This window comes from Dromaius novaehollandiae, chromosome 9, assembly GCF_036370855.1.
Source record: "Dromaius novaehollandiae isolate bDroNov1 chromosome 9, bDroNov1.hap1, whole genome shotgun sequence".
Taxonomy (NCBI): domain Eukaryota; kingdom Metazoa; phylum Chordata; class Aves; order Casuariiformes; family Dromaiidae; genus Dromaius; species Dromaius novaehollandiae.
In genome coordinates this window covers 12,476,447-12,501,281 of record NC_088106.1, presented here as the reverse complement: position 1 = coordinate 12,501,281, position 24,835 = coordinate 12,476,447, and the positions used below count along the sequence as shown (strand labels likewise).

Below are 24,835 nucleotides of genomic sequence, written 5' to 3'. Positions count from 1 at the left end.
TATCTGTGAAGGCCAAGGAATATGTAGAAAAATCATGTCAAAGCCATGCTTTCAGGAATTGTGTTTATTTGTGTACAACACAGGAGTAGGTACAGTTCTCTCTCCCAGGATACCCTGTTATTTCAAAAGTAGAGGCAGCACTGCTCTGATCCGCTTACACCGAGAGACAGAGGATGCTTCCACAAAGATGTACTTCTGCTTGCCAGGAATAGCAGTCAGTTGGGAAAGAAAGGTAAAATGGACCAGTGTTGGCATTACTGAGCCTGACTGCAGGGAGTGCTTTGCACCAAGAAGGTTCACAGGGCTGAATTTATCAAATAAAACAAGAACTAGAAAGTACAGGAACCTTTTTTGCTCTTTCGGGTCTCCAAAATACACATTGCCAACATGAGTGTTTTAGAAGAGACATGAAGAGACCCAGGAAGGGCAGAAAACTGTGCATAATTGTCTTCCTGAGAGTAAAAGTAAAGATTTATGTGACTTGTATCCAAAGATTATAGAATGGGAAATCTAGTGTGGATTTAGTGCTCTTGAAAGTTCGAAGTCCTTCTCAGGACCATTATGCACATTGCCCTTTCCTCCAGATGAGCCTGAAATAAGAAAATCCAAGAGTAACTGTAAAAGCAGACAAGTGATTGCACCCGTAGGTGGCTGTCCCAGCCCTAAGGCCTTTGTTTGCCCTCACATATCATTTTCTATGGATCATTAAGTGCAAGTCTGCTTGGAGCAGCCCTTGGTGTGTTGGAGCTCTGCCTCATGGCTGGAGCTGCACGTTCTCCAGGAGGCTTGCTGTTCCACCTGGGACTTCTCACACAAGACACTCTGAGCCAGAGGCACCTTTGAGAGATCTAATCTTTGCCCATCGTGGGCATAGTGCCCTCCGCCTCTCCTTCCAGTGTGAGATCTGCCAGGAGAGCAGTGCCCGTGCTGTGTCCCAGCACTGCCTCTGCCTTAGACCAAGGAAAATCAGTCCCTTGAAAGGCCAGTTTTCATTGCTGGTGAACGTCCGAGGGACCAGGTCTTAAACGACGGTAGAAAGAATGTTCTTTCTATGTTCTTTTGTTTTGAAATCTCTTTATTGTTGACTATTCTGATAAGACCTTGTGGCTCAGAAGGAAGTACAGACAGGAAAACAGGTCTTGAGCTTTGATGTGGTTAAGAACAGTTAGGGAGGGAGCAGAGGAGTCGAGTGGAAGTGACTAGTGTAAAAGGCAGGAGAGATGCTGCAGGAAACCCCTCTGCATCCTTTGAGCAGACGTGACTGCCGTCTGGCCTGCTCAGTGGGGGTTCCCAAAGGGGCAGAGGAAGGAAATCTCAATGCTGTATCTGTGCTGCAACATTTGTTTAAACATTTGTTTAAACCGTGAAATAAATCTGAAGCAAAGATGTCCAGTCTGGTAACTGTAATCATGTGTGTCTCCATAATTAGAGCTCCTGATGTCCTGCAGGGAAGTGCTTGCAGGATCTTTTTATAGGAAGATGAGTAATAAGAGCAATGTAAGAGCCATACTGATGAAGGAGTCTTCTGTATTCTCCTCCCAATGTGCTGCTGTTTCAGAGGCACAGACTTCATCCAGCAAATTGTGAATCTTTTCCTGATCTACACATTTTGTGAGCCTCCTATAAAGGGTATTTTTTTTCACATGCAGTTGGCAGTATTAGTTATATTCTGTTCCCCTTTCTAAGGTGTCACCTCAGAGACATAGCTGCAGAACTTGTTGTCCAAGATGTCATATACCACCAGAGCATGATCTCCAAGGTACTAGATCCTCAGCCCCAGGGTATGACCATCAAATAATCTGTTTCTAACAGAAGTAAGTGACAGAAATGTGTGTGCACATATGTTACCTGATGTGTGTGCTCTTCCTCACAGTCCTTATTTTGCATTCTTATGGAGAAATTGGCATTTTGAGCTAGTTCATCACCATGTGCCCATTCCTGGAAGGCACTGGTCTGTGCCTAGGGGTGGAAATTCTCTCTGAATCCCAACACTGGGGATTTCAGCCCTCAGTCCTGTCTTTCGCAGTTGGCAGGAGGCATCTGTTACTTTTTGGCTCACAAGAAGGTTATAGTCTCACTCAGTGATTTTCAGTCTGTGGACCTATAGTAGTAGCCCATGCAGTCTTACACTAGTCCACCAAGTGTGGCTGAGAAAAGCACATGTATAAAGCCATCAGCATGTGTGAATTTTTTTAAAAACACTTGCACTTTGGCTCAAAAATTTTCAGAAATTTGAGTCTAGAAAGGTTCAAAACGAATGCTGAGACTCCTTTGGGTTCACTTTTTTGTGTTCACTTACTTTCAAAGCAACTTTTATTCTCAACTCTTCTCTCTAAGGGAGAACCCCTTATGGGCACCTCAATCTTGTGCTTACTAGAGCCTCTTGATATATTTTAGAGGTACCCTGAGGATTTCTGGCTTTAAAAGTTGCTGTACTAGCTGCAATTATTTTAACAAAGAATTGTTTTAGAGGTTAAGAGCTCATCCAGGGCTGGCAAGACCACATCTCTCATGAGGGCAAAGTTGTGCTAAGAGTTAACACAGATTTTATTCCAAATGTAAACCAGGTTACAAGAAATTATTATTTTTTCCATCTTTTTTTGCCCGTATGTAAAACACTTAAAAAAAAAAAAAAAAAAAAAAAAAAAGCATGAACAAACCACATATCTGGCATCCTCATGATGTCAGGAGATCTCCAAAAATCAACAGCGAATGCAATACCCAATTCAGAAAATGTCTATCTCTGAAAGTTTGTAGCATCTGTAAGAACTACAAAAAAGAAAAGAAACCACCCATTGCCAAAACTCCTGCTCTCAGACAGCTGAATGAGTGCATTTCATAAGAATTTGAAGAAAAATTGTCTTTGTCCTTGAGCGTTTGTTGCTAACTTATTCAAGACTGTGGCAGCTTCTTTGCCTTCGAAGGGTCTTATGCAACATGGAAAGAGAGATAGGGGACTATTTTCACACCTCTGCTTAATTTTAAAACTTGGCAGTGTAACCTTTTTCAGTTTCAACCACTGGATGGAGGGTTTCCTTATGCTGCATACTCAGTAAAAGATGGAAGGGAATTTTTTGCACAAGTAGTCCACAAATCTTTCCTGAGAGAGCTGCCCAGTAGCAGAGTGTCACTAGGTAGGGAAGCATGGGATGATTGTGGGAATAGCTGTATTTTTGGTGGAGCTCACAGTAAGATACTGCAGCAGTTGGAAACTTTTCAGGGATATATGTCTTAAGTGGGCCAGTCTGGTTTTAAGAGCATTTTATATTGCAGTCTGCTTTTGATTAAGTGTCGTGCTCCTCGTTACTGTTTAGTGATAGCAGTAGGGAGGTAAGTTTGCTGTTCATATTTGTGCTTGCGTGTGTGTTTATCTTAAAAAAAAAAGATCAGCCCCAATAAAGAATAAAAATAGGGTTATTTATGTGACAACTTTAGAAACATGAACAAACTATTCTCCATTTAGATGACTCAGCATAATCTTGGAGTAGAAGATGGATCTGGACTGCAGCTTGTTTCTACAGCATTTGTAGAGTTGCTTCAGGGTAGCTTGAGGTTTTAAAGAAGTTCATTTGAGTTGATACCCTTTCGCGATGCTTTCTGCACATATTCTAGCAAGTTACTGCAGCTAGAAGCATGTAACAGAGCATTTCTCGGTTTGTACAAATATTGCAGAATATTTGCAGAAAACAAACCTTGGATTTTCAAGCCTGAATGTTTTCCTTCAGAATGCAAAAGTTTAAAGATTTATTTTTATCTCGTCATATATGAGCATGCCATGTGACCTGCATGCCCAGGTGGAACCAGGCAAATTTCATACATTTGCCAAACTTCTGGGAGCTATTTGCAAGTGTTGTTTGGTACATTTCCAGTAATGCACACAATTGATATAGTTGTGCTTGAAAGCTACTTGCTAGTAGGCACAGAGATCAAATTTGAGAAATTTAAAGGCAGATAATCTCATTTAGTGAAATTTCAGGAAAGGAGTTATCAAAATCACTGGGGTGTGTTTCTGAGCGGTTGTCTTACCTGTGTCCAGATCTCTTGATGCTGATTTCAAAGCAGTGCCATGGACCATACAGGCAGCGTTTCTGTATGTCTTTTTGTCTGTTGACTGACTAGCATGACTCCCACTGTTGTTTTGCCACTCCTGTATCCCTATGCTATTTCATCAATTAAGTAACTTAAATCTCCAGGAAGAACTGCGATATTGCAGAACAGAAAGGTATTGCACATGCTGTTTGCCTTAGGTTTTTCCCTCAGTGACTTCGGCTGTCTGCATTTTGGAGCAGGGTCCTATATATAGATACATTCATTGAACGACCTAATCAAATGCGATTTTTACAATGTGCCACCCCCAATTTTCCCCTTTCCTTCAAATTCCTTTACCCCATTGGTGAATTTAAATAAAATATACCCAGCAGAAATAGGATAAAAATCTCATTGTGTTTCTCTAAGCGTCATGAAAGTGGGTTTCTAAAGAGAGAGGAGAGATTCTCATAATGTCTCAAATCTAGAAGGGAGCTGCCTTTCCCCCTTAGCAAACACCAACAAATCTACAGTGGGCTGCAGTTTTCTGAAACAGATTCAAAGAGAATGAGGATTTCCATCTCTGTTCAAGGAGCATCTTTCACACTTGGTAAAAACCGACCAATGTTTTGTAAAATGCTCAAATTATCCCTTGTCTCCTACAGGCCTACTGACAATGGGGCTGCTTTTCTTAGTCCTCGTGGACACCTTAGCAGACAGCCCCTACTGCGTGAGCCCCAAGGACTTACGCCGAGAGTATGCTTGTAGAGCCCCGATAGCCTTACAATGTTCTCTGTTATCTCAGGTGACCCCCTGCCCTTCTGCTTCTTCTGTCCTCATTCTTGCAGAAGTTGTTTTCATTTTGCAAAGTTCTGTGCACTTACATTCTGCTTTTTAAAGACATAAATACTCCCTCTTCTATTCAGCTTTCTCCTTCTAGCTCCTTAAGGACTGCAGGGTAAAATTTATCTGTTTTAGCAGCACTGATATGGGCACTTTCAACTAATCCATTTGGTTCCTGCAGCACAGAGTATAGGAAGAGTTTTGTGTTTGAGTCTTGTTGGATTGAGTTGCATAAGATAAACACTGAAAAATGGACTAGTGTTGGAGCAAAAGTTACATTATGAAATTACTATGCTTCCTTCTTTGTAAGGTAAGTGTTTAAGATCAACACATACCAGACACAGATTAGGGAGAAAATGACAGAAACACCACATCAATACATAAGTCAAATATAAAATGACCATAAATTGCAATTTACTTAAAGATGTATTGCAAGAGTCAAATATGGGAAAAATAAAGATGACATACAAGCAGCATGATTATGCATAACATTTGGTCAGTTTTTCCTTTGGTATCAGACATAATTATATGTATATAACAGCTCTCCTGTTACCTGCTGATTAGTCTAGTGTGTTTGTGTTCAGGATCTATGTTGTGTCACTAGGAAAATGAGAAAACATTACAGTGATTAGAAACAGGTACATTTCTTTCCATCAAGAGGTTGTGGTTGCAGAGTCTGTGAAATACGCTAATACACTCAGGTTTGTGCCAAATCCAGATCACTGCTGTGTAGCGTGCTTCCATGTAATGCTGGAGGAATTGCACCATGTATGGTACATCTTGCCTCTTGTTTTGAAGTAACACATCATTGTCTCTGGAAACACATTGCTTTGAATTTCCGAGGGCACGGTTGAATGGAATCACAGGGCTGGATTGCATCATCCTTCCTTTACCAAACATTTCTCTTGAAATTAGTGAGACAGCTCAACGGTATAGGGTTCCTCTCAGCTTGAATGAAGATAGAGCAGCTTGCCCCAAACTAATGGTAGTTGAAAGGAGAATAGACTGAGCCTAACCACCAGGCATGTGTCATTAAAGTAAGTGGTAAAGAGTATTGGGAGGAGGTAAAAAAAAGAGTTTGGATTTGGTTGCAGCATTGGTTGGTAGAACATGATTTGTTAAAGCATTTCTTGTATATATTTTAAAGCTATTTATAAGAAGATTGGAAAGCTTGATTTTTTTTTTCTTTTTTTCTTAACATAAATGCTCAGGGTTTGTTGATGATGATCTCAATTCGTATGTATTGCAACAGAACTTTGTATTAAGTATAGATACTTGATAAACATCCCATCCTCCTTCTAAAACCTTTATATGTGAAAACAGCTATGAAGTGAAAATAACACACAAAGAAAGCAGTAGGGAAAGAAGGCATGGGATTAAAACAATGTGAATATTAAGTTATCTATGAAGGACTAGTCTAATGAAGACCATGGCTGTAGTACATGCAAATAGATACTCAGGTGCCAGCAGGATTATTCTTAAAAGCGCGTTTATTTTCCTGCAATGAGGAGAGATGCTCTGGGCAAAAGCGCTTCTGGATCATTGCAGTTCATAAATTCAGGACCTGGGACAATTCCACAAAGCATTTAGGGATATGGACTTGAAAACAATAGTGTCCAATTGTATACTGAAGAAAATAAAAGGAAAGTATAGAATTGCCAATAAGGAATTGGGTAATGGGGAGAAGATCCAGAAATTCCTGTACAAACACAGCAAATAGCACTGGTCCTCCATCTAGGATTTCTGTTCACTGCAAAGGACCTCAGGGACCAGGAGGGTCTTTAGAGAAGAACCACAAATGATAGGTGATGACCAGACAGAGCTAGAGAAAACAGGATTTTTCAGTAAATTAAGCAGATAAGAATCGGAAGATATGTGAGAAAGATGACCTCTAAAGCGGGTACAAATGGCTAAGAATAAATTCCTACTCAGTTAACTTCAGTCATGTGTTCTATTGCATGCAGACACCAAAGATGGTATTGCTGAAGCATCATGCTTTATTATCAGTTTTCTAAAATGACAGGATCCCTCATGGGTTTTAACTTTAACTTTATTGTAATGCAGGGGTTTAAGAACCTAGCTGAACAGGGAAAATATCTTCTTACAGCATAAATCACTACAGTATGCAATTGTTGACTATTATGTAGTTATGCAGAAAGTGTAAAACCAGGTACAGATAGAAATATTTTGGAAATCTTTCCAAAAATAATTAAGAAGTGGGACAGCTAAAAGTAAAATCTCAGCAGCTGCCTTCTGTTCTTTAAGTTGAAATGTCAAGGCTGCTCAGTGGAAGTAACTTGTATGTGTTTGGCCTAGTACTAATTTCCAAGGTCTTTTTGAATGCCTGGGAACATTCACGCGCAGCCTAGGTTTACTGCGTTCAGGATAGATAGGACAAAAGAGACTGACCTAGCACTAGAGAGAGGCTGGTTCCTCCCCACTCCAAACCTTCATTTCAGGAACAGGATGACATCCTACACCCAAAATGATTGTAATTTATCTTGAAGGCTGCTGGGTGCCACTTCCCATGTCTTTGAATTCAGAGACTGCTGATTTCCTGATAGAGTTAGCCTCTTGAACAGGGCTTGGAATAGTAACGCAAACAATTCATGACGCGAATGCCTGAAATTGTCCGTTTAACCTTCATCACACTGGCTGGGAGCCTCACTGTTAAGAGAGCGTTGGAGAGAGCTCATCTCAGTCTCTTTTGGTAACTTCTGTCTACCAGCAAGGAGTGCTTGCTGGTCTGGGAATATGAGTTCACAGAAGCACAGTCATCACCTCAGTGACCTGCTTGATAATTTGTCTTAGTGGAGGTCTGAAGATCCATCTGACAAGTTCTTGGGAGAGACTCAGAGTAGCAAAGGTTCCTGTTGAGCCTAAGTTGCAAATAGCCATCTAGATGTTCTCCCTAAGATGACCTTATAGCAAGCACTTGCATTCAGTGGATAAATGAGATATATCTGAGGTTCTTACCTCCCCTTCATTTTATTCATTGCACTTGGATCTTGTGAAGAAATCGATACAACTCATAACACCTCTCAGTGGAACTTGCTGTTTCGGCACCTCCAGAAGTTTGCCAGGCACTTGTGCAGGCACAGAGGAAAACAGCTTGCCCTTGGACCCGCTGCAGTCTAAGTAGAGGCCAGTGTAGGAATGGAGAGAATTACTGCACAGGCAGAAGGTGGGGCATAGGCATTGCTAGATAAGGAACCATTGCGTCTGGTCTCAGTCCACCGTTGCTGGCCAAATGTCAAAGAAATGGCACAATCTTACCTTCCCAACATTACACTGTCCTTCCTCAGTTGTCCCAGGCTCTGGTCTGGCCTGACATTTACTATTAAGATACAGATGAAAGCAGGGCACAAGTATTTCCCTGCTTATTTCTTGCTCAGCGGTGTGAATAAATCTTTGTCATGTACATATTCTATTAGATATCATTCTCTATGTCCTTCAGTTTGCTGTTCAATACTTTGTCTTGTACATGCTGTGTAAATTCTGTCCCTTTAAGTATTTGGTGCATTCCTCCTAGGAGAATTCCTCCTTTGTGAAAGCATCTGACCTAATGGTGCAATGGTTACATTTGCATAGAAGAGTTCATTCTCTTCTGAGTTACTACATCAGGTTTGGTGGCAGTTTTCAGGACTGGCATAGGCTGTAGGTGCATTCTGCATGGCAGCATCTCCTGTCACAAACTGATGAAGAAGCAACATGTTTTTCAGGTGACCCACAGGACAGGATACTAGTTGTTGTATTTCTCTGCCCTGATGTTTTGATGCATTCTGTGAGGTTTGGAGACGCAATTTACGACTGATCACCAGCTAAGATGTTTCCAGTTCATGAAAGCTGGAAGCTCAGGGGCCACTACCGTCTCTGCACTCCTGGGGAAGGGCTGCCCCTCCTGCTCTCCTGAGCGCCGAGGGACACCTCATGCTGACCAAGAGCCTTCTCAGAGCATACGCTTCAGAGCTGTGCAGCGTGGGGGAGTGCGTTCCTCACAGTGGCTTTACATGCTAACCTTGGCCAAAGTATTTGAAACTGTACTTAACCGATTTGGCTTGTGCTGTTTTGTGTATAAAACTCAGGGGGTCTGTAATGTGCTATGTGTAAAGTGCTGGGAGAACTCGTGTTATGGAGGTGTACTGACTTAGTTTTGCAGGACAAAAGGTAGCTGTTAAACTCTCTTAACAAGTGGTTTTAGAACACTGAGTGCTTAATTTATTAGCTGCTGCAGATGAAAACCATATGCAATTCATATGGAAGAGCTGCTCCCAGCATTTAACTTAGTAATAGATAAAGTCTCCTCATAACTCTGAAACTATTTAAAGAATTACTGATAGCTCATGGAAAACTCTGGAAAATGTTCCACTTAGAAACAGATCCTTTCCTAGCACATATTCCTGCTTTTCATCTTCGCTTGTCCTTCACTGCTAAAGGCACTTAGTGAACATATGATTTCTGTTTCATACCCTACCTGGAGCCAATCCCAAACTGGTTTGTAAAATCTTAGTCATTTCCATAACATTCAGTTGATACCAGAGATGAAATGACCAAAGGTCAGCATAGTTATGAGACCTCTCTGAGTAAAATAGTGCCCTAAAAGTACAAAGCAGGCAGGAGTTATTCTGGATTTTACTCACTTATGTCCCTCATTGACCTTTTAACTTAAAGAAACAAGCCAAACATAAAACCTGTAATGGTTTATTTTTGCGAAATGCTCTGAGTATTTCCTTGTTCTCTCAAGATCTCTGAAAGCATCACTTTGCAACGTTACCGTTTGTATGGGTGGTGTCTCAGATACTTTCAGAAATGGCAGAAGTGCCAAGACTTTCACTTTGAGAAAACTTAACCTTTGAAGATAATTTTTTTTCCTTGTGCTCTCATGCTGTTTCTCTGTTCAGGAACTGAGGGCAATCTCATTCTACTAACTTTAAGGATTTGGTCCATCTTGCAGCTCCTGAATTTGTGCAATTAAGTGAGAAAAAGTTTGACTTTCATTGTCTTTACATTCCCACAGCCCAGTTCTGGAAGAAAAGAATGTAAACGTGATCTGTAAAGGCAAAAGTGCTAAAAGGTAGAAAGGAAGCAATTTAAAAATTGTGTTCTAAAAAGCAAACCAAAAGCCCAGGCCCAGCCCTTTTGCTGTTTCCAGTCTGATTCACACATTTGGAGGGGCTGGGTTGACGTGCTCTGTGTGTGGCTGCTCCCTCTCCCTTTGTGTGGGAATGTGCAGTCCAAGGAGCTGGAGGCCTGACATTGGCTGTGTCTCTAGGTGCTACAACCCCGGAAAAAAATGACTAAGCAGAGTTCAGAGAAAAGCTCAAATGTCTTGAAACCTTGGCCAGGCTGCTCCTGACGGTCTGCGAGTCCCTCTGGGCCTGGTGAGCAAAGGGAGCCAGTTCTGTGGCACATTTCTCATGCAAACCTTTAGCAGAGGGGCTTGGGTAGGGACATTTTCTGCAGACCAGGCTGGCAGCAGAGCCTGGAAGTACATAGGATCTTGTGGCTCTTTACCCTTTAGAGAGGGGCTTCTTATTTGTCTGATCAAACAGTTCTTCCCTTTTTCAAGTTGTTGCAACATTTACTAAAATTGTAAAGTCTCCTCTGGGGAGAGCCTGGGCCCGTCTCTGCTGCCGTTCAGATCTTCAGGTCCAGGAAGCGAAGGAACCGCAGCTTCGTTGGAAGAGCTGCGGATCCAAGTACCGGGGACTTGTCCTGCTCGCCGGACGATACAAAGCTCTGGTCGCTTTGCCGGGGTCTTGTCTTAAAGTTATGTCAATGAAGAGGCCTTTTGAGAAAGACAAAAGCTATTAATTGCTTAAAGAAAAGGAAAAGGTATAATTAGTGGCATTTCAGTTGGCTAAAGGAGCATCATGTGATGATTTTAAAACTTTGGTTTCTTGGTAAACAAGTAGATTAATTCATGCTCAGTTGCACTGTGCTTTCAGAAAGCAAAATGGCCCTAGGGCACACAAGTAAAATTTAAGTACTTTCCTTGTTATTTTAAAATGAGTAAAATTAAACACACTGGCTGATTTTTGTGAACAATAGCTTGGCTTCCTGCAGTGGAAAAGTAACCTCAGCTGAGAATTAAAGCCACCCACCTTTGTCTTTAGGCTTCAGAGCAGACACATAACTTACTCTTTCCATGGTTCTGCTTTTATTTTTGTCCATTCCCTCTCTCTTCTCCACTCCCTCTTCTCTTCTCTTTTCTTTCCCCTCTCCCTCTTTTCTTCTCTTTTCTCTTCCCTCCTCTTCCCTCTCCCTCTTTTCTTCTCTTTTCTCTCCCTGCCTCCCGCTCCCCAGAGGGACACTTCTGCAGCACTTGAAACTTGGATGTACTGGCGTAGCCTCTGTACACAAACCAAAGAGAAAGAGGTGTTTGTATGAACTCGAGACAGGTCCTTCATTTAAAGGCATGTGTTAGAGATCTGTGATGGTCTGTAGCTGCTTCCAGCAGCTTCCCCAAGTCTCAGTGCCATTTTCTGCCTCTATGCAACTTTAAGATCTGTTTTGTGTTTTATTAGTTCTGTGTCCCCCTGTCTGCCTGCAGCCCCTCTGTCTGTCCCTTCACAATCGGAGGCTCTCCGTTGTGAGGACTGTCCTCACTTGTTTGCGCAGGATCATGCACAAGGGGAACCTCAGCCTTGATGAGGGTCCATGCTATATTGTGGCACTGCTAATACACATAAATGTGCATGTAGGTAAAAGGCTTATTTGTGTCTCTTTGTAAAAGTATGAAGAACTTGTATAAGGTGTTAAATACTGCTTTGCAGGTAAGAAAGCAGCAGTGCAGTACCTCCAGGGCAGGGGAATGGGAAAGAGCTGTAATTATTTTTGCTGCAAGAGTTGGGCTAGTCAGGGAACGGCTGACTACCTCTAATTGCTGGCAGCAGCTAGGTAGTTGGCTGTTTTCTGGCTAGAGCAAATACTCTGCAATCTCCTTTGAACTCTTCAGTATCTCCCTAACTGAGGAGTGGCCAACAGTTTGAGAAATATTGGTTAATACAAAAAACTTGGCACTGTATTTTAAGTTGGCTTTACACTCTACTAGTGTTTGTCTTGTCTCTTGAGAACAATGATGCTTGAAGGTGAGGTAGAAATAAAAGGAAGTGTTTCTGAGTGCTAGAGAATTACTTTCTGCTGTTTTATCTTTTTTTTTTTTTTTTTTTTTTTTTTTTTTAAGTTGCATGATCCTAAAATTTGCATATGCCAGGGTATGAAGTGAACTTGCTTGGTCTTTCTCCCTGAATTTATGCTAGAACAGATTAGGGTTGCAGAAGAGAGGCTTTATTGCCATCGTGTTCTCCTGTATGCTATTCAGATATATTCAACTCAACTTTCTGATTGCTGGGGCAAACATTTGATACAACTTGATGTGTTGGCAGTTTTTATAGAGTAATTACAGACTGAAAGGGCCTTTTCCCTCCCTTCCAGACCTTTCTTGCTAATCCTTTTTTGTTTTTAATTTTTCTCCATGAAGAAGGAAGAAAGCACTTTGAACTGTTTGGTCATAGAGGATGAGATCACCAGTGAAAAAGTGGAAAAAACAAACAGCATGCTCTTTGTTCTTCCGTAAGGTGCCACGCTTTCAACCATTCTCTTATCGATTTTAGCATCGTATCAGTGTTAGGCACGCAACGTGCAGGAGTGCGTTCAAACCAACCAGATCCTCAGATCAAGCTGAACCTTCTAAAAAACTGTTGTGCAGCTCGCGCAGCTTCACGCAGGGAGAGGCCTGCTGTTAGCAGCTCTAATACTTGGTAAACTCCACGATGAGACCCAGGCTCCTGGAAACTCAGCGAACATGCAGGCTATTCTGTTCTACCGCTATGGTTACAGACTTCACGGCAAATGAAGTGCAAATTGCCCTCTGTGTGCTTTAGCGCTGCAGGGATATCGGGCAGAACTGGGCCACTTGCCGTATGGTAGCCGCAAATCCTGTCCCTCTCGCAGAGAGCGTTAGCCCCAGAGAAGCTTGGCTGGCTGCGTGCCCAGCCATTTCCCTGTTTCCGACTTGGAGAGCTCCTCTTTGCTAAGGGCCTTTGTTACTGGGTTTTGCAATGCCATAGCATAACTTCAAATAAGACTCCTCTCTTCCGTATGACATCTGTGGCCTGGCCTCTGTATTTGCAGGGAGAGGATAATAGGGTACAGCCAGCTGATAAAACACACGCTGCTTGGTTCCAAATTGTTCCCTGTTCATAAATATTTCCCGCATAGCAGCTTTGCAGTGGCAGGGTTAGAACAGGATGATAGTTGCACCTGCTTTCAGAAGAAATAATTTTGAATGAAACAAATCTCAGCAGTCCTGAAAGTGAGAAGCCATCCGAGTGCCTTCAGCATTTTTCATTGTAATAGATGCTTGTGTCAGCTCTTGCTTAAATATCAGCTATATAAAGCATCTGACTTAATCCCCTATACATTCTTATGTGGATGTCATTTTTTTTAATATCCTTAAACTGGTAGTTTATATATATGTTTAAGGGTTGCTGTGCAGCTTTAGCTTCCTTGTACATAGGAGAACGTTACATTTGGGGTGAAGCAAAGCTGTGGTTTGTAAAGCAGTCTTTTCTGTAAGAGACGTAGAGTCTATCAAGATGGTGAGCAATGTGCCAAGACTTGAAGCCTCAACTTGCTGGAAAGGTTGATTTCTTCACCAAAATGAAGGTGGAGTAGGCCTTGTGTAGCAGATTGTGGTGTGTGGTCCATGTGGTGTCCACCCTTTTCCCCCAGCTCTGCTCAGTGTGACAAGACTTTTTTCAATAAATAAGTGCTGGTTTAAAACTCTTTTCATTCAGGCTGCATTTCTTTTTACTTTGGGAAATAACATAAGACTTAAAATGTGAAATGTTCCTTTTGTGACTTTGTCGTTAAAATTAATGAGACTAGAAAAACTATTCAGGAACCTGAAAGAGAATCCTAGTGAGTAGTATTTCGCTATCCACAAAGTTCTTTCATTTTAATTAGCAAATAAACCAGGAGAGAGCAGTAGGCAGGTATTTCTGTGCAGGATTAGCATGGTATTTTGTCTAGCACATTCAAAAATAATGATTTGAGAGAATTCAGATTGGTTGATCACTGTGCTGTATCTTCAGGGACTTTGGGGGGACAAGGGAGATAGGGTGATTCATCCTTGAGCAAGACAAACCCAAGAGCTGCCAGTTTGCATTATGTCAATGTATGTAACAAAATATTTAGATAGAATTTCCATTAAAAGTTCAAAAGCAGGGGATTCATGCTGACCCTGGCTTTTAGAACCTCTGGTGGGAAACCTGAGTGAAATTTAACTCCGCTCAGTGTGTTTTCGTTGGCTAACTCCATGTTTTATTATCTCATGCAATGAGATCTTTCTTGGTTTGTCGATTTTCTACCGAGGACAAAAAGTTCATGTATGTAACAGTGCACATATTAAATTAAAGCACGATTAAAGGCATGATGTAATGACCCCCTCTCCTTTTCCTTTAGTCAATATTTGCCTGCGGGGTCAATACATTGCAATATTGACTTCAAAGTATTTGGTATTTTTTTTACCTTGTGAGTGTGTTGGCTTCAAGCGTGTGTAATATTAAACCAGTTGGTTGAACTGTTGGTCTAAGACTTACTGTCTAAGTAGTTTCAGGCTTGGATGCCTAATCCATGTAGAGCAGCTTTCAAGGCATCTGATAATATCACAACACAGCTGTAGGCAGCTTTCTGAGGTGAACCATTTAATCCGTGGCCTTTTTTCCCAGCTTTCTAATGAGTAGTGGAATTTGTCCCTCGGTGTGCAATGGGATTATTACACTCTCCCCCTGCTGCCATGATATTTACTCTCTGTAGGGCCTTTCAGTGGAATATAGCTTATGTGGACAAATCTAAACCCCACTGCTTCTGTCTTTCATGTGCTTTTTAGCTGCCTCTACATCTCTGCTCTATGGAGTGTAGAAAAGCAGCACAAAAGTAAGATAATACTTTACATACTGTAAGTGCTGTGCAAACATGGCTTAATAAAACTGGCTGGATGAGTTGTTACAAATTCGGACTGTCACACACTGCATGTTGTTGCTCACTTATCTGAACTCCCAGCTGGTGGCACAGTAAGCTGGGTGGCTCTCCTAACACAAGCTTGAACCTTCTCATGCTTCCTCTTCACTTGTATAACTTTCCATTCTCACTGCGCTGAAATCTAGCACTATTAGCTATAAGAAGGGCACCCAGGCAGATATACTGCATAATGCCTGCAGCTATTACCAATTTATCCATCAAAAATATGAGACGGTAGAGAAAGGCTTTAATACTATTCTTTGCAAGAAGGTGTATAAACAAATGGGATTATCACCAGCATAGTATCTTATTACAATGTCTTAAAAAAAAAATTAGAGGAAAGAAAAGATACTTGTAGATACTAAGAAGTTAGTGAATTTCTATAAAGAACCAAATATTATAATTAGGAACCCACTGCACTTAGAAATATTCTACAAATAAGCACTTCAAACATAGCCTAGTCCTTCCAGAGCAAACAAAGGTCAGCAGGGTTCTTTGAGAATTAGTAAGCCAGAATTTCTTGGACGAACGTACTAATTACTTCCAAAGCTGAGGATGATCATTACTTCCAAATTCAAATTATTGCCAAAACCTCATGGTAAACCTCAGTAGTACTCTTCTCTCTAGCCTAACTTTTCAATCAAGATTCTTCTAGACCAGACTCTTCCTTAATCTGAGGATAAAGCAGGATAATGGTGGGAGTATTCTGCTTGTGGAAAGCTGCACTTCCAGGCAGCCCAATCCTAAGTCCTTTAAGACTTCCCAAGTCACCAGCAGCAATTTGGTCTTGACCTGGAGTGGAATATGAAGAAGTGCAGCTTTGAGGACCCCAAAGTATGTGTGACCTGCTGCTCCGTACATGGGAAATGGTGTCCTGCGTTGCCTGGATGAGATAAGTTGTAGTCACAGTGGCTGTGAATCTGGTATGGCCTGAGAGGCCACAGTTTTCATCTCAGGTGGGAAGAGGTGGTCAGAGTTATCAATTTTGTGAGCTCTAGGCATAGAGTAAATGGGTTATGGTAGCATTTGGCAGGGGGGTCAGAATTTAATGTGTCAGCAACTGAATGGAATAAATAAGTCAAAGGAATCTCTGCACAGAAGCATAAAGACCTACCAGAAAGGGAAAAGATTTGCGAAAATTGCACATTGTCACTTTCTTTTCCTTTTCCTTGTTGTCTCACTACCCCTGGCTCTGGGATATCTCACAGACCTCATACATCACAGGTAATTGCTCTGCCAGAAATGACGCAGTCGAAAGTGCAAAGATTGTAAAATTGTTGGGTTTTCTCTTTTTCTTTGAAAACTGATTTCTGGATTTGCTTATTTCCGTCTTCCCCAGCCCCCTAAACTCCTTCATTTCCTTCTGCAGTCTACTGACTTCCTTGTGCAATTGCAGGGAACTTTGAAGTGGGTGTTCACATTGCGGATGTGAGCTACTTTGTCAAGGAAGAAACAGCACTGGATAAAATGGCCAGCGAAAGGGCAACTAGTGTCTATCTAGTGCAAAAGGTAAGCATGTCGTCTTTTGTTCTTCTGAGAACAATGTCTCCTTTTTACCATGAATTCATTACAAAGGTTCGTTATCGGGTGCTATCAATCAAAATCTAGCCATTAGTGTGGCAAACCTACAAAAATGAGCGAATTGATGTAGCCATCACCATGGCTAACCAAGTTGTGCACCACGTCAGAACTTTTGAGTACAACGCTGTGGGAAGCAGCAGTCCACGACAGCTCGTGACCCTGTATCTGCCGGCAGGGCCTTGGGTATGCCAGGGCTTGTTAGGTCAGGAGCAGGGCTGTGTGAATAGGACTCTGTTGATCTGGAGCTGGTTGAGGTCCCAAAGCCATATAGCTATGTTCGCATCCGCTGAGCCTGAGATAAGCCTGACAGGCCAAAGATGGTTCATCTGCTTTGCTGTTGTGGGTTTGGAGTTTGCAGCTGTGGTGGTGGAGAGTTTATTTTTTGTCTTCAGTGCTGTAGTGCTGTGCTGATCACTCCCAGAAGCGGACGCCTAGCACAGTATGGTGTAAACCCCCCCATGCTAGCACCGTGAGGCACAACAATGCTTCACAGACTTCTACCTGAGTATTCCAGATGCTGGAGACATGATGCTCTTTCATGGTGCAGTTAAAAGGTACTTAAAATTGTACAGACTTCAGCGTACCAGAAACAAATATTGAACTCTGGAAGTTTAAAGACAGCTTCTAAGCTTTGAAAATGAACAAGTTAAGGTCTAACATTATTGGAAAAATGGCAAAAGGTAAGGAAAGATCCAGGTTTCATCTGTGTGATTTTTTATTTTGTCTAATCTTTTTAGTTAAGTGTGCAGAAACACTTCCCCACTCATCAAATGTTGCAGGTGCTGTGCACGAAGGGAAGCCAGAAGGTTTGACTGTCAGATTCCTGTGTAAGCTTTAAGCATCAGCTGCATGAGGAGGAATATTGAGACAGTCTCACGGGAGCAGATTATTCTGTCTCTCCCCCCCACCCCCATTCTGTCAGGCTATAGAAGACCTTGTTTCCGTTGCCCTTCCGTAGATGACAGGGCATCTTTGGTATAATAAATAAACACACCCTACTTGCTACTTAGGATCAAGGGTGATTCTTCCCCTCCCTTCCTGAATGTTCCCAGGGTTGCTGTCCAGGGAAGGTCTTGTAATGATGCATGCTCCAATAGCTTCCTGTGTCCTCTCCACTCTTTCCAGTAACCCCAGGAAATTCAAATGATTTATCTTACACTGTTAAAATCAAATTAATGGTCTGATATCAAGCAGTTAACCTTCAGTAGCTATTCCATAACTTTCCGTGGGATCTGTTTGGGTAGAATGAGCAAGGCACAACTGCAGGAGGTGTCAGTGAATTGGTGGGCTTTTACGTGTGTGTGCTCACGGGTCATGTGGAATGTGGATGACAGCAATGCTGAGGTGCCCGTCGATTGCAGTGGGACCAGCAGCACACCGGTGCTGTGGTGTGGCACTGAGGAGTGGCTTCTCTGGAAAACAGCAGTTCCCAGTGACTTACCGTTCTTCCAGGAGTGGGAAGCAATGCATATCTCATGGAAACAGCAGTTCTGGCACCAGTGGCTTCCCAATCCTACAGTCTCTCCAGCGATAAGCCCTTGGCTTCTGTAATGCTCTGCTTCCATCTCCGATCGATGACTCAACGGCTGTAGCTCACTACAGGAGATGTGGGCTGGCTGAGGGGGAATGTCACTGCAGGGCAACAAAGCTGGAAGATGTGGTGGTGGTATTTCCATGTCAAAATATTGTGGTTTGCAGGCATGTAGGTTTTTTTTTTAAAGGAGAAAGAAGATTTTTCTATAGAAAGAAGACATTTTTCATGAAAACTTAGTTGAATTCAAAAGCTAATTGAATTTTCTTTCAAAAGTACTTTTTCTTTCCCCAGCACTACCAGTCAGTTGTCATATTTGATACCAGCATAACTTACCTGTTGCCTTTTCATACCCATAACCTTCAATTGCTCTTCAACTATTTTGGCTAAGCAGTCAGAATCAGTATTTTACCTACCCTTTTGCCCTGCAGATTATATATTTTAAGAGTGCAAAACCAGCTTAGATAATGAAAACACAGTGTTGGTCAGTGTTTTAATTGCAAAAGATGAAAAGGAGAGAGGGGATGGGCAAAGGAAAGCAGCCAGGCTCTCTGAAACAAGATGGTAGTGTGACTCTTGTAGAAAATATGCTTTGCTTTGATGGAATTGTTTCCTAAGACAGCTGTGATTCTGCTAGGGGTTAGCACCATGCTAATCCTCTCAGAGAAGTTAAATAAAGCCACATATTTAATTTTCCTGCACCAGCTATCCAGAAGAGGAGTTATTGTGTAATGGCTAGCGGTCTATTTAATAAAAGTCAAAAGTTTTAGAAATAAGAGTGTATCAGGTTTTAAGAAGCAAGAAAACCTAAACAGTTTCCTCTTTTTTGGCACATCTTCTAGTGTTATTTTAGGTGTGAAGCAGCTCAAGTGAGAGGTCAGCCATAAATCCCTATAATATTTTATTGGTACTATTTTATACTGGAGATCAAAGATTGGAATTGTAAGCCTATCTTCACGTTGAGTCCAAGGACTTTGAGACATTCGCTTTTGACACCAGCAGGTTGTCAGGGTGTTGATATTTTGATAATCTCAGGCTGAGTAACAAAGAGTTGCTCGAAATCTGAATTCATGGAAGTGTTGATACAACTCTTAAGCAGAAATCTTGGCTCATAAACAAATTGCCTATTTCCTTTGAGTGTCTTTTAGCGTATAAGCAAGAGGCTTGCTGAGCCCTCGCCATTGTTAGACCGCGACGTCCTCCTCCCAGCTCTGGGGAGAGCGGCTGATGGAAACTCTCAGACAGTTAATACAATCCCTCCCCAGTGGATCGGCGGTGGGAGAAGGGGTCACCTCTGGAAGTCGGCAGTGGTTGCAGCCAACCTGGCCCGAGACTGCACAGGCAGCTGGAGCAGGGAGCCAGCAGAGTGGGATTGTTTGATGGGGACAAAACCGTCTGTGTGACCTTGTGGAAATGTCAGGGGCTATTCTTAACCAGAGTTTGTTCCCTCTTTCCCTTTGTCTTGTTGACCGATTTTCCCTCTCTGTTCCTTGAAAAGCCACTACTACAAGTCCATTGATTACGGAGCTGCCCTGGCTAATAACCTGCTCTGAACTTGGCCAGTGAGTCACTCATAGCTACAGCAGATGTTTCTGATTTTAAAGGGAACGGGGAGTTTTATCATCCCGGCATGTGTATGCTCCCTCCCACTGCCCGGCTCCGTAGGAATGAGTCCTGGGCTGGAAACTAGCACTTGGATTCTGGAAGCCCTTTATTAGCCTAAGAGGTAAAACAACAACGGGCTGTCACATGCAGGGGGTTAGATATTCCCCTGGCCAAAGCGAATCCACCATGCAAAGGAGCCAGCTGTTAAACAGTGTGGTAAGCCATGTTAACAGGCCCACGCGCTTTATAATGACGTTTCATAGGAACCAGCACCCCTTCCCGGCCCTAGCTGTGCTTTTTATACTTTGGTGTCCCCTTGGTGCCCTGCTCTTTGGTGTGACGGGGTGCGTGGCTGCCTGCAAAGAGAGCAGGTAACATGGAAGGGGGTTGTCTGTCAGGGCTGGAGCGCTAAATCTTGAGCCACATACTGTAGTGCTGGGCCTAGGAGATTTCACATGTATCACTTGGAAATATGGAGAGGGAAATCTTCTGTCTGGAATTTGATTTGAAATGCAGGTCTGCAGCAGTGAGCTCTGTGGATATCAGCTGTTCGCTTAGAAAAGTGCCCTTTCTGCTATCCCTTGGACCATGCTAGAGGAGCCTTGTCAGGAGAGAGGGTGTCTTTTGTTGATCTGATTGATAGAGAGGAAGAAAAACAGCCAAGCTCTTGCCGCACGAGCCTTTCTTCAGGTATGGTTCCTATAATACACTCATTAGGAAGGTTTTCCTGGGGGCTCTAGGTCCCTTTCCTTTTTCATTTCAACAGTTTTTTCCCCCAGCCCTGCTGGATCTCTCCAACCGCATTTCTAGATTTGGAACTACATTTCCACACCTTCTGTTTCCAGCTTTATGATCCCTGTGTAAGCACAGGTGACTTTATTTCCTGCTACAGTAAAGTCAAGGTGAATGATGTGATTCCCACCATAGGCACGTGTTAAATTATTTGCCAAGGAAACCATGTCACATTGGAGGTAGTATTCTTCAGCGTCATTTCAGCCAGCTGGATTTCTGTATGCCGTGGCGGTCCACCGGGCAGCTGGCGGCCACTGCTATCGCTTGGCAGACAGTCACTCTAAGGGCAAAGCATTTAAAAGACGCGAGGCCGCCTTTGGCTTATTTGAAACGATGCTTTGCAGCCCTGCTATTTTGCAAATCTTCCATGAATGTTAAAGATGTACTTGGGGAAATCTCCCCTCATCCCTCATCTTCTTCAGAAAGAAATGGTGATAATCCTATTGCAGAAGTTCCTTCTGGGCAGCCCCTGGGACAACTCTTAAAACATCCTGCTCCCAAATTTGACATGTTTGTGACATCTTTGTATGTTAAGTGCTGTGTTTGCTACTATTAAATCCTTTCAGCCTGTGACCATATCATGTTAATGGTCAGACCATAAGAGGAAATGAGCATTTATGACTTAGAAACCTCTGTGCTTCATAACAGTTGGTTTGTTCTAAGTGTGTAGAGTATGAAGAGGAGTCCTGGTGTTAAAGCAGATGGAGGCAGTTAGCCAGGATTGTCATGATGTTGAAAACAGGTCTCTTCTCTTAATTCAGTAAGGTTGATAAAACTGAAATACCTTCAACGTAAGGTCACATTGTCTGATGTTACATATGTATTTGCTGAGCCCAGAAAAAGGTTGGTTGAATTCTTGCTCTCCTGTGAGACTTCTTCTGTGGCTTGGATTAAGTTGCTTTGCCTGAAGTTTCTCTCCTGTAAAACAAGGGTAACGTGGGAATGATATTTTCCTATTTAACGGTAGGTTCGTTACAGCTAATTGCTTGGTGAGTTTAGTGCTGTAATTATAATCTGAGTTAAAGCTTTGCTTGTATTTCACATCATCGAGACCCCTTCCATAGAGTTACAGCCTCTTGAATCAGATAATTCTGCTCAAGTACACTTAAACCAAGCATCCTGTTGTTTCATCCGGACTATCCTTTGTGGATGGGCTTCCATGTTTCATGTAGGCATTTTTCTAGCAGACTGCTATTGCTTCAGGAGACATGGAGGGAAAGAGGACATGCTATGGCACAGAAGTATTCAGTAAGTATAAAGTATTATGAGTGTGAACCAAAAAACTAATGATGGAAAACTGTTTTGGGGCTTTTATTAAATTAGTAGCACTTAGTTCACTGTGACCTGAACTTTGGGGTCTCGCAGTGGTCATGGGAGATCTTAGGCAGGCAGGGATTTCCGATAGTCTATAATGCATCCTTGCTGAATGCTATTTTCTCTCCTTTCTGGCATGGGTTGGCACCGCTCATTCTAAATTTATAACCCTGTGGTATGGGCCTTTCCAGGCAGCATGGCAGACCTCACGTACTGTATCTGTGAATTATGAATGTTTTAGTATTGTTAATGTACTTTTCACAACTGGAATAACAGAGTTGACGGCCTTTGTGTTGCGGGAAACAGCTTATCATAATCTGCGCCCTTGTGACCTTCCAGTTGAACTAGTGCTGCTGATTCATGTTGAAAGCGGCTCCTTGACGGTCAGAGACTGTACAGTTAACCTTTTGGCATTAATACACAGCGCAATTAGAATGGATTTATAGCCACAGTCTGGTGCCAAACCACAAATGTGATTAAATGTTTTAAGAGCCTTTCCTTCAAAGCAAGAGGTAAATATGAAGCGTATGGACTTCAGGAGAAAAAGGACACCTGAGACTATTTTTTTTCTTGCTGTTTTGAAAAACAGTTGTTCCCCTGGCTTCCAGATAGAAAATGTTATCTCCAAAATCACACCAAATCAGTGTCGCAGAGTTTGGAAGAGCTGGGTTTTGCATGCAGGTTGACTTGCTGCTGTTCCTGTATTTAACAGGGTGGCACAGCCAAACAATCAAAAATGGAAACTAAATTAAATAGCTCAAATATTTTGAAGGCAAGCTCAATGAAGTAGAGCATTTCTCTCAGTATTTTTCTGGAAAGCACCAACCCACATTACCGCTCAGAGTAAATAAGAATAACGTAGTTCTTTGAGAGCCTTTACAGTTTCTTCTGAAAAGTTAGTAATGAGAAGGGGAATAAGAATCTGAAGCTTTAAATAACTAGATTTGCTTCACTAAATGGCTGCTAAATATTATCTTTGCTGCAGACTTCATCTGGGAAATAACACAGGGAGGGTAGGAACACTTGGAGCTACTCACCTTTGCTCTAGAGTGAATGCCCTCCAAGCTTTTGCTCTATTGCTGTAGTCAGGTGAGCAATATGTGGTTTGGTAATTCCGTGTTCAGCAGCAGAGATACTGATAAGTTGTAAGGAACTGTGACACAGGTTAAAAAACAGCTGCCAAAAACTTCTTTTGGTTCTCATGTATAGGGATATTTTCTTCAGTCAGAGCTGAGCATAGTAAAATAATAATTGTTCTCCCTGCGTTTACAAACACCATCTTGAATAGTCATAAAACAGGTGCTTTTTGGTTATCTCACTGACATCTACACATTCCTGTCTCTGTGCTACAAAGCATGGCTCAATCTTTAATAAAGCTGTGCACCGTTCCTGTGTCTCAGGGGAGAAGTTTTATACAGGCTTTGCAGGGAGCAGACTGAAATTGCCTTACTTACCTGGTTGCACAGTCTTCAGTGGCAAAGCAGGGAACACAGTTCCCAAATCCAAGCTCCTGACTGCTGAGACTGCGTTCCTTCGACATCAAGTTTCCTGATTTGCTCAGCCTTCCTCGTTCTTCCCAATGTCAAAATGGTAATGGGAAAGCAGTGGAAAACACAGAGCAATTTTCCTGACCTTAAAAGCTGCAGAGCAAAGTGTTTGCATAGCTGAGACCTGCCAGCTGCTTACCCCATACCTTGGAGGGGAGTGCTGGGAATGATGCACAGGCAGGAGATGATGACAGCTCCTTCTGCTCCCGTTGAGGGCCAGGGCTGATCTGTGTGTTGGTGGCCTCAGCAGCATCTCGCTTGCTCTCATTGTGGAGGATTTGGGTTACTTATCCATTCTGTGCTGGCGTTGTGTTCACCATGTGATGTAGCTCTGGCATGGGTGATGGGTACCAAAGCCACAGCATAGCCACTCTTGCCATAGAGGTGGTGAGTTTGAACGTTTAACACATTTTCTCCCTATGTGCACTGTTCAGCCTTTCTTTTACCAACTGGCCAGGGAAGACTGGCCACAGACAGGTCTTCACTAAAAAGCCTGTGTCTCACTAAGGCTCTCTTCTCTTCCAGGTGATCCCGATGCTTCCCAAGCTGCTCTGTGAGGAGTTGTGCAGTCTCAATCCCATGCGAGATAGGCTGACGTTCTCTGTGATGTGGAAGGTGACTCCAGAAGGCAAGGTAACTCAAGCGGTGGCTGGCCACCTTGCTAATCAGTCCTTCCTCAGTGGCCAGGCCCTGTTCTTGCAAACAGCAGTAAAAATGCCATCCCGGAACACCCAGGTGGATAGCAAAGAACTTGTTGGTGAGCAATAATGGCAGATGTAGGCATGTCCCTGTATCTTGTCTTACTGATGAGCTATTGTGGAGCTGGCAACTGGAGTAATTTCAAAACATGCTGGGGAAAGGAAAAATATCTGTGTGAATCTCAGGAATGGGGGAGAGCCTGCTCCTTACGATATTATCCATCTACATAATGTCTCATCTCCAGCAGCAGTTCACTGCTAATATTTCAGGGCTGCAATTTCCCCTGCTCCAACCCTGCCTTGTGCTCGCAGGCATTTATGCAATGCAGTGGATGAGGGCAGTATCCCTCATGGCCTCTTTGGTGAACAGACTGTTTTATTCTTCTTTAGAGCCGCAAATTACATCGATGGATATAAAGTGCAGTAGTTCTTTGGCAAAGGCACAGCTTTGTCCTCTGCATGTGTCTTGCCTCCATGTCTACACAAACATTTCTTCATAGTGGTGTTCCCACGGAGCAGTTGTGGCATCTGTCTCTCAGTGCAGCAAGCTGTCTTCATCTGCCTGCCAGCTCTCTTGAGGCCTTGGTTTCTCTACCTGTTCTTCTCCTACATTTTTGGTAACCCTAACAATCTCCTGTTTGGTGACTATAGGTCCCCTCAGTAATCTAGGATGGCTAAGGACTGCCTGTCTCAAAGGACTCTGGGAAACTGTGTATTCCAAGCACTCTTTTAGTACTTAAAATGTTTTTCACCAGTGTTGTGCACATATATGGGTACTTGGAGAGTATTTCTTGCGTTGATTTGATAATTTTTCGTGACGGTTAGCTTTACTTCTTTATAATTGTCCATGCTGCTCCAAAGGAGGCTGAATC

At 42.6% G+C, this 24,835-nt stretch overlaps 1 protein-coding gene across 7 annotated transcripts in view; it reads left to right on the top strand.

Annotated features, from left to right (window-relative positions):
- The window catches only part of DIS3L2 (DIS3 like 3'-5' exoribonuclease 2), a 203,533-nt gene that overhangs the window by 104,356 nt on the left and 74,342 nt on the right, over positions 1 to 24,835 (top strand). For all 7 annotated transcript variants that reach the window (XM_064516730.1, XM_064516733.1, XM_064516734.1 and 4 more), the window contains 2 exons: positions 16,292 to 16,404; positions 23,791 to 23,898. In XM_064516730.1, the coding sequence (XP_064372800.1) occupies positions 16,292 to 16,404; positions 23,791 to 23,898 (221 nt within the window). The remainder of the gene's footprint in view (positions 1 to 16,291; positions 16,405 to 23,790; positions 23,899 to 24,835) is intronic.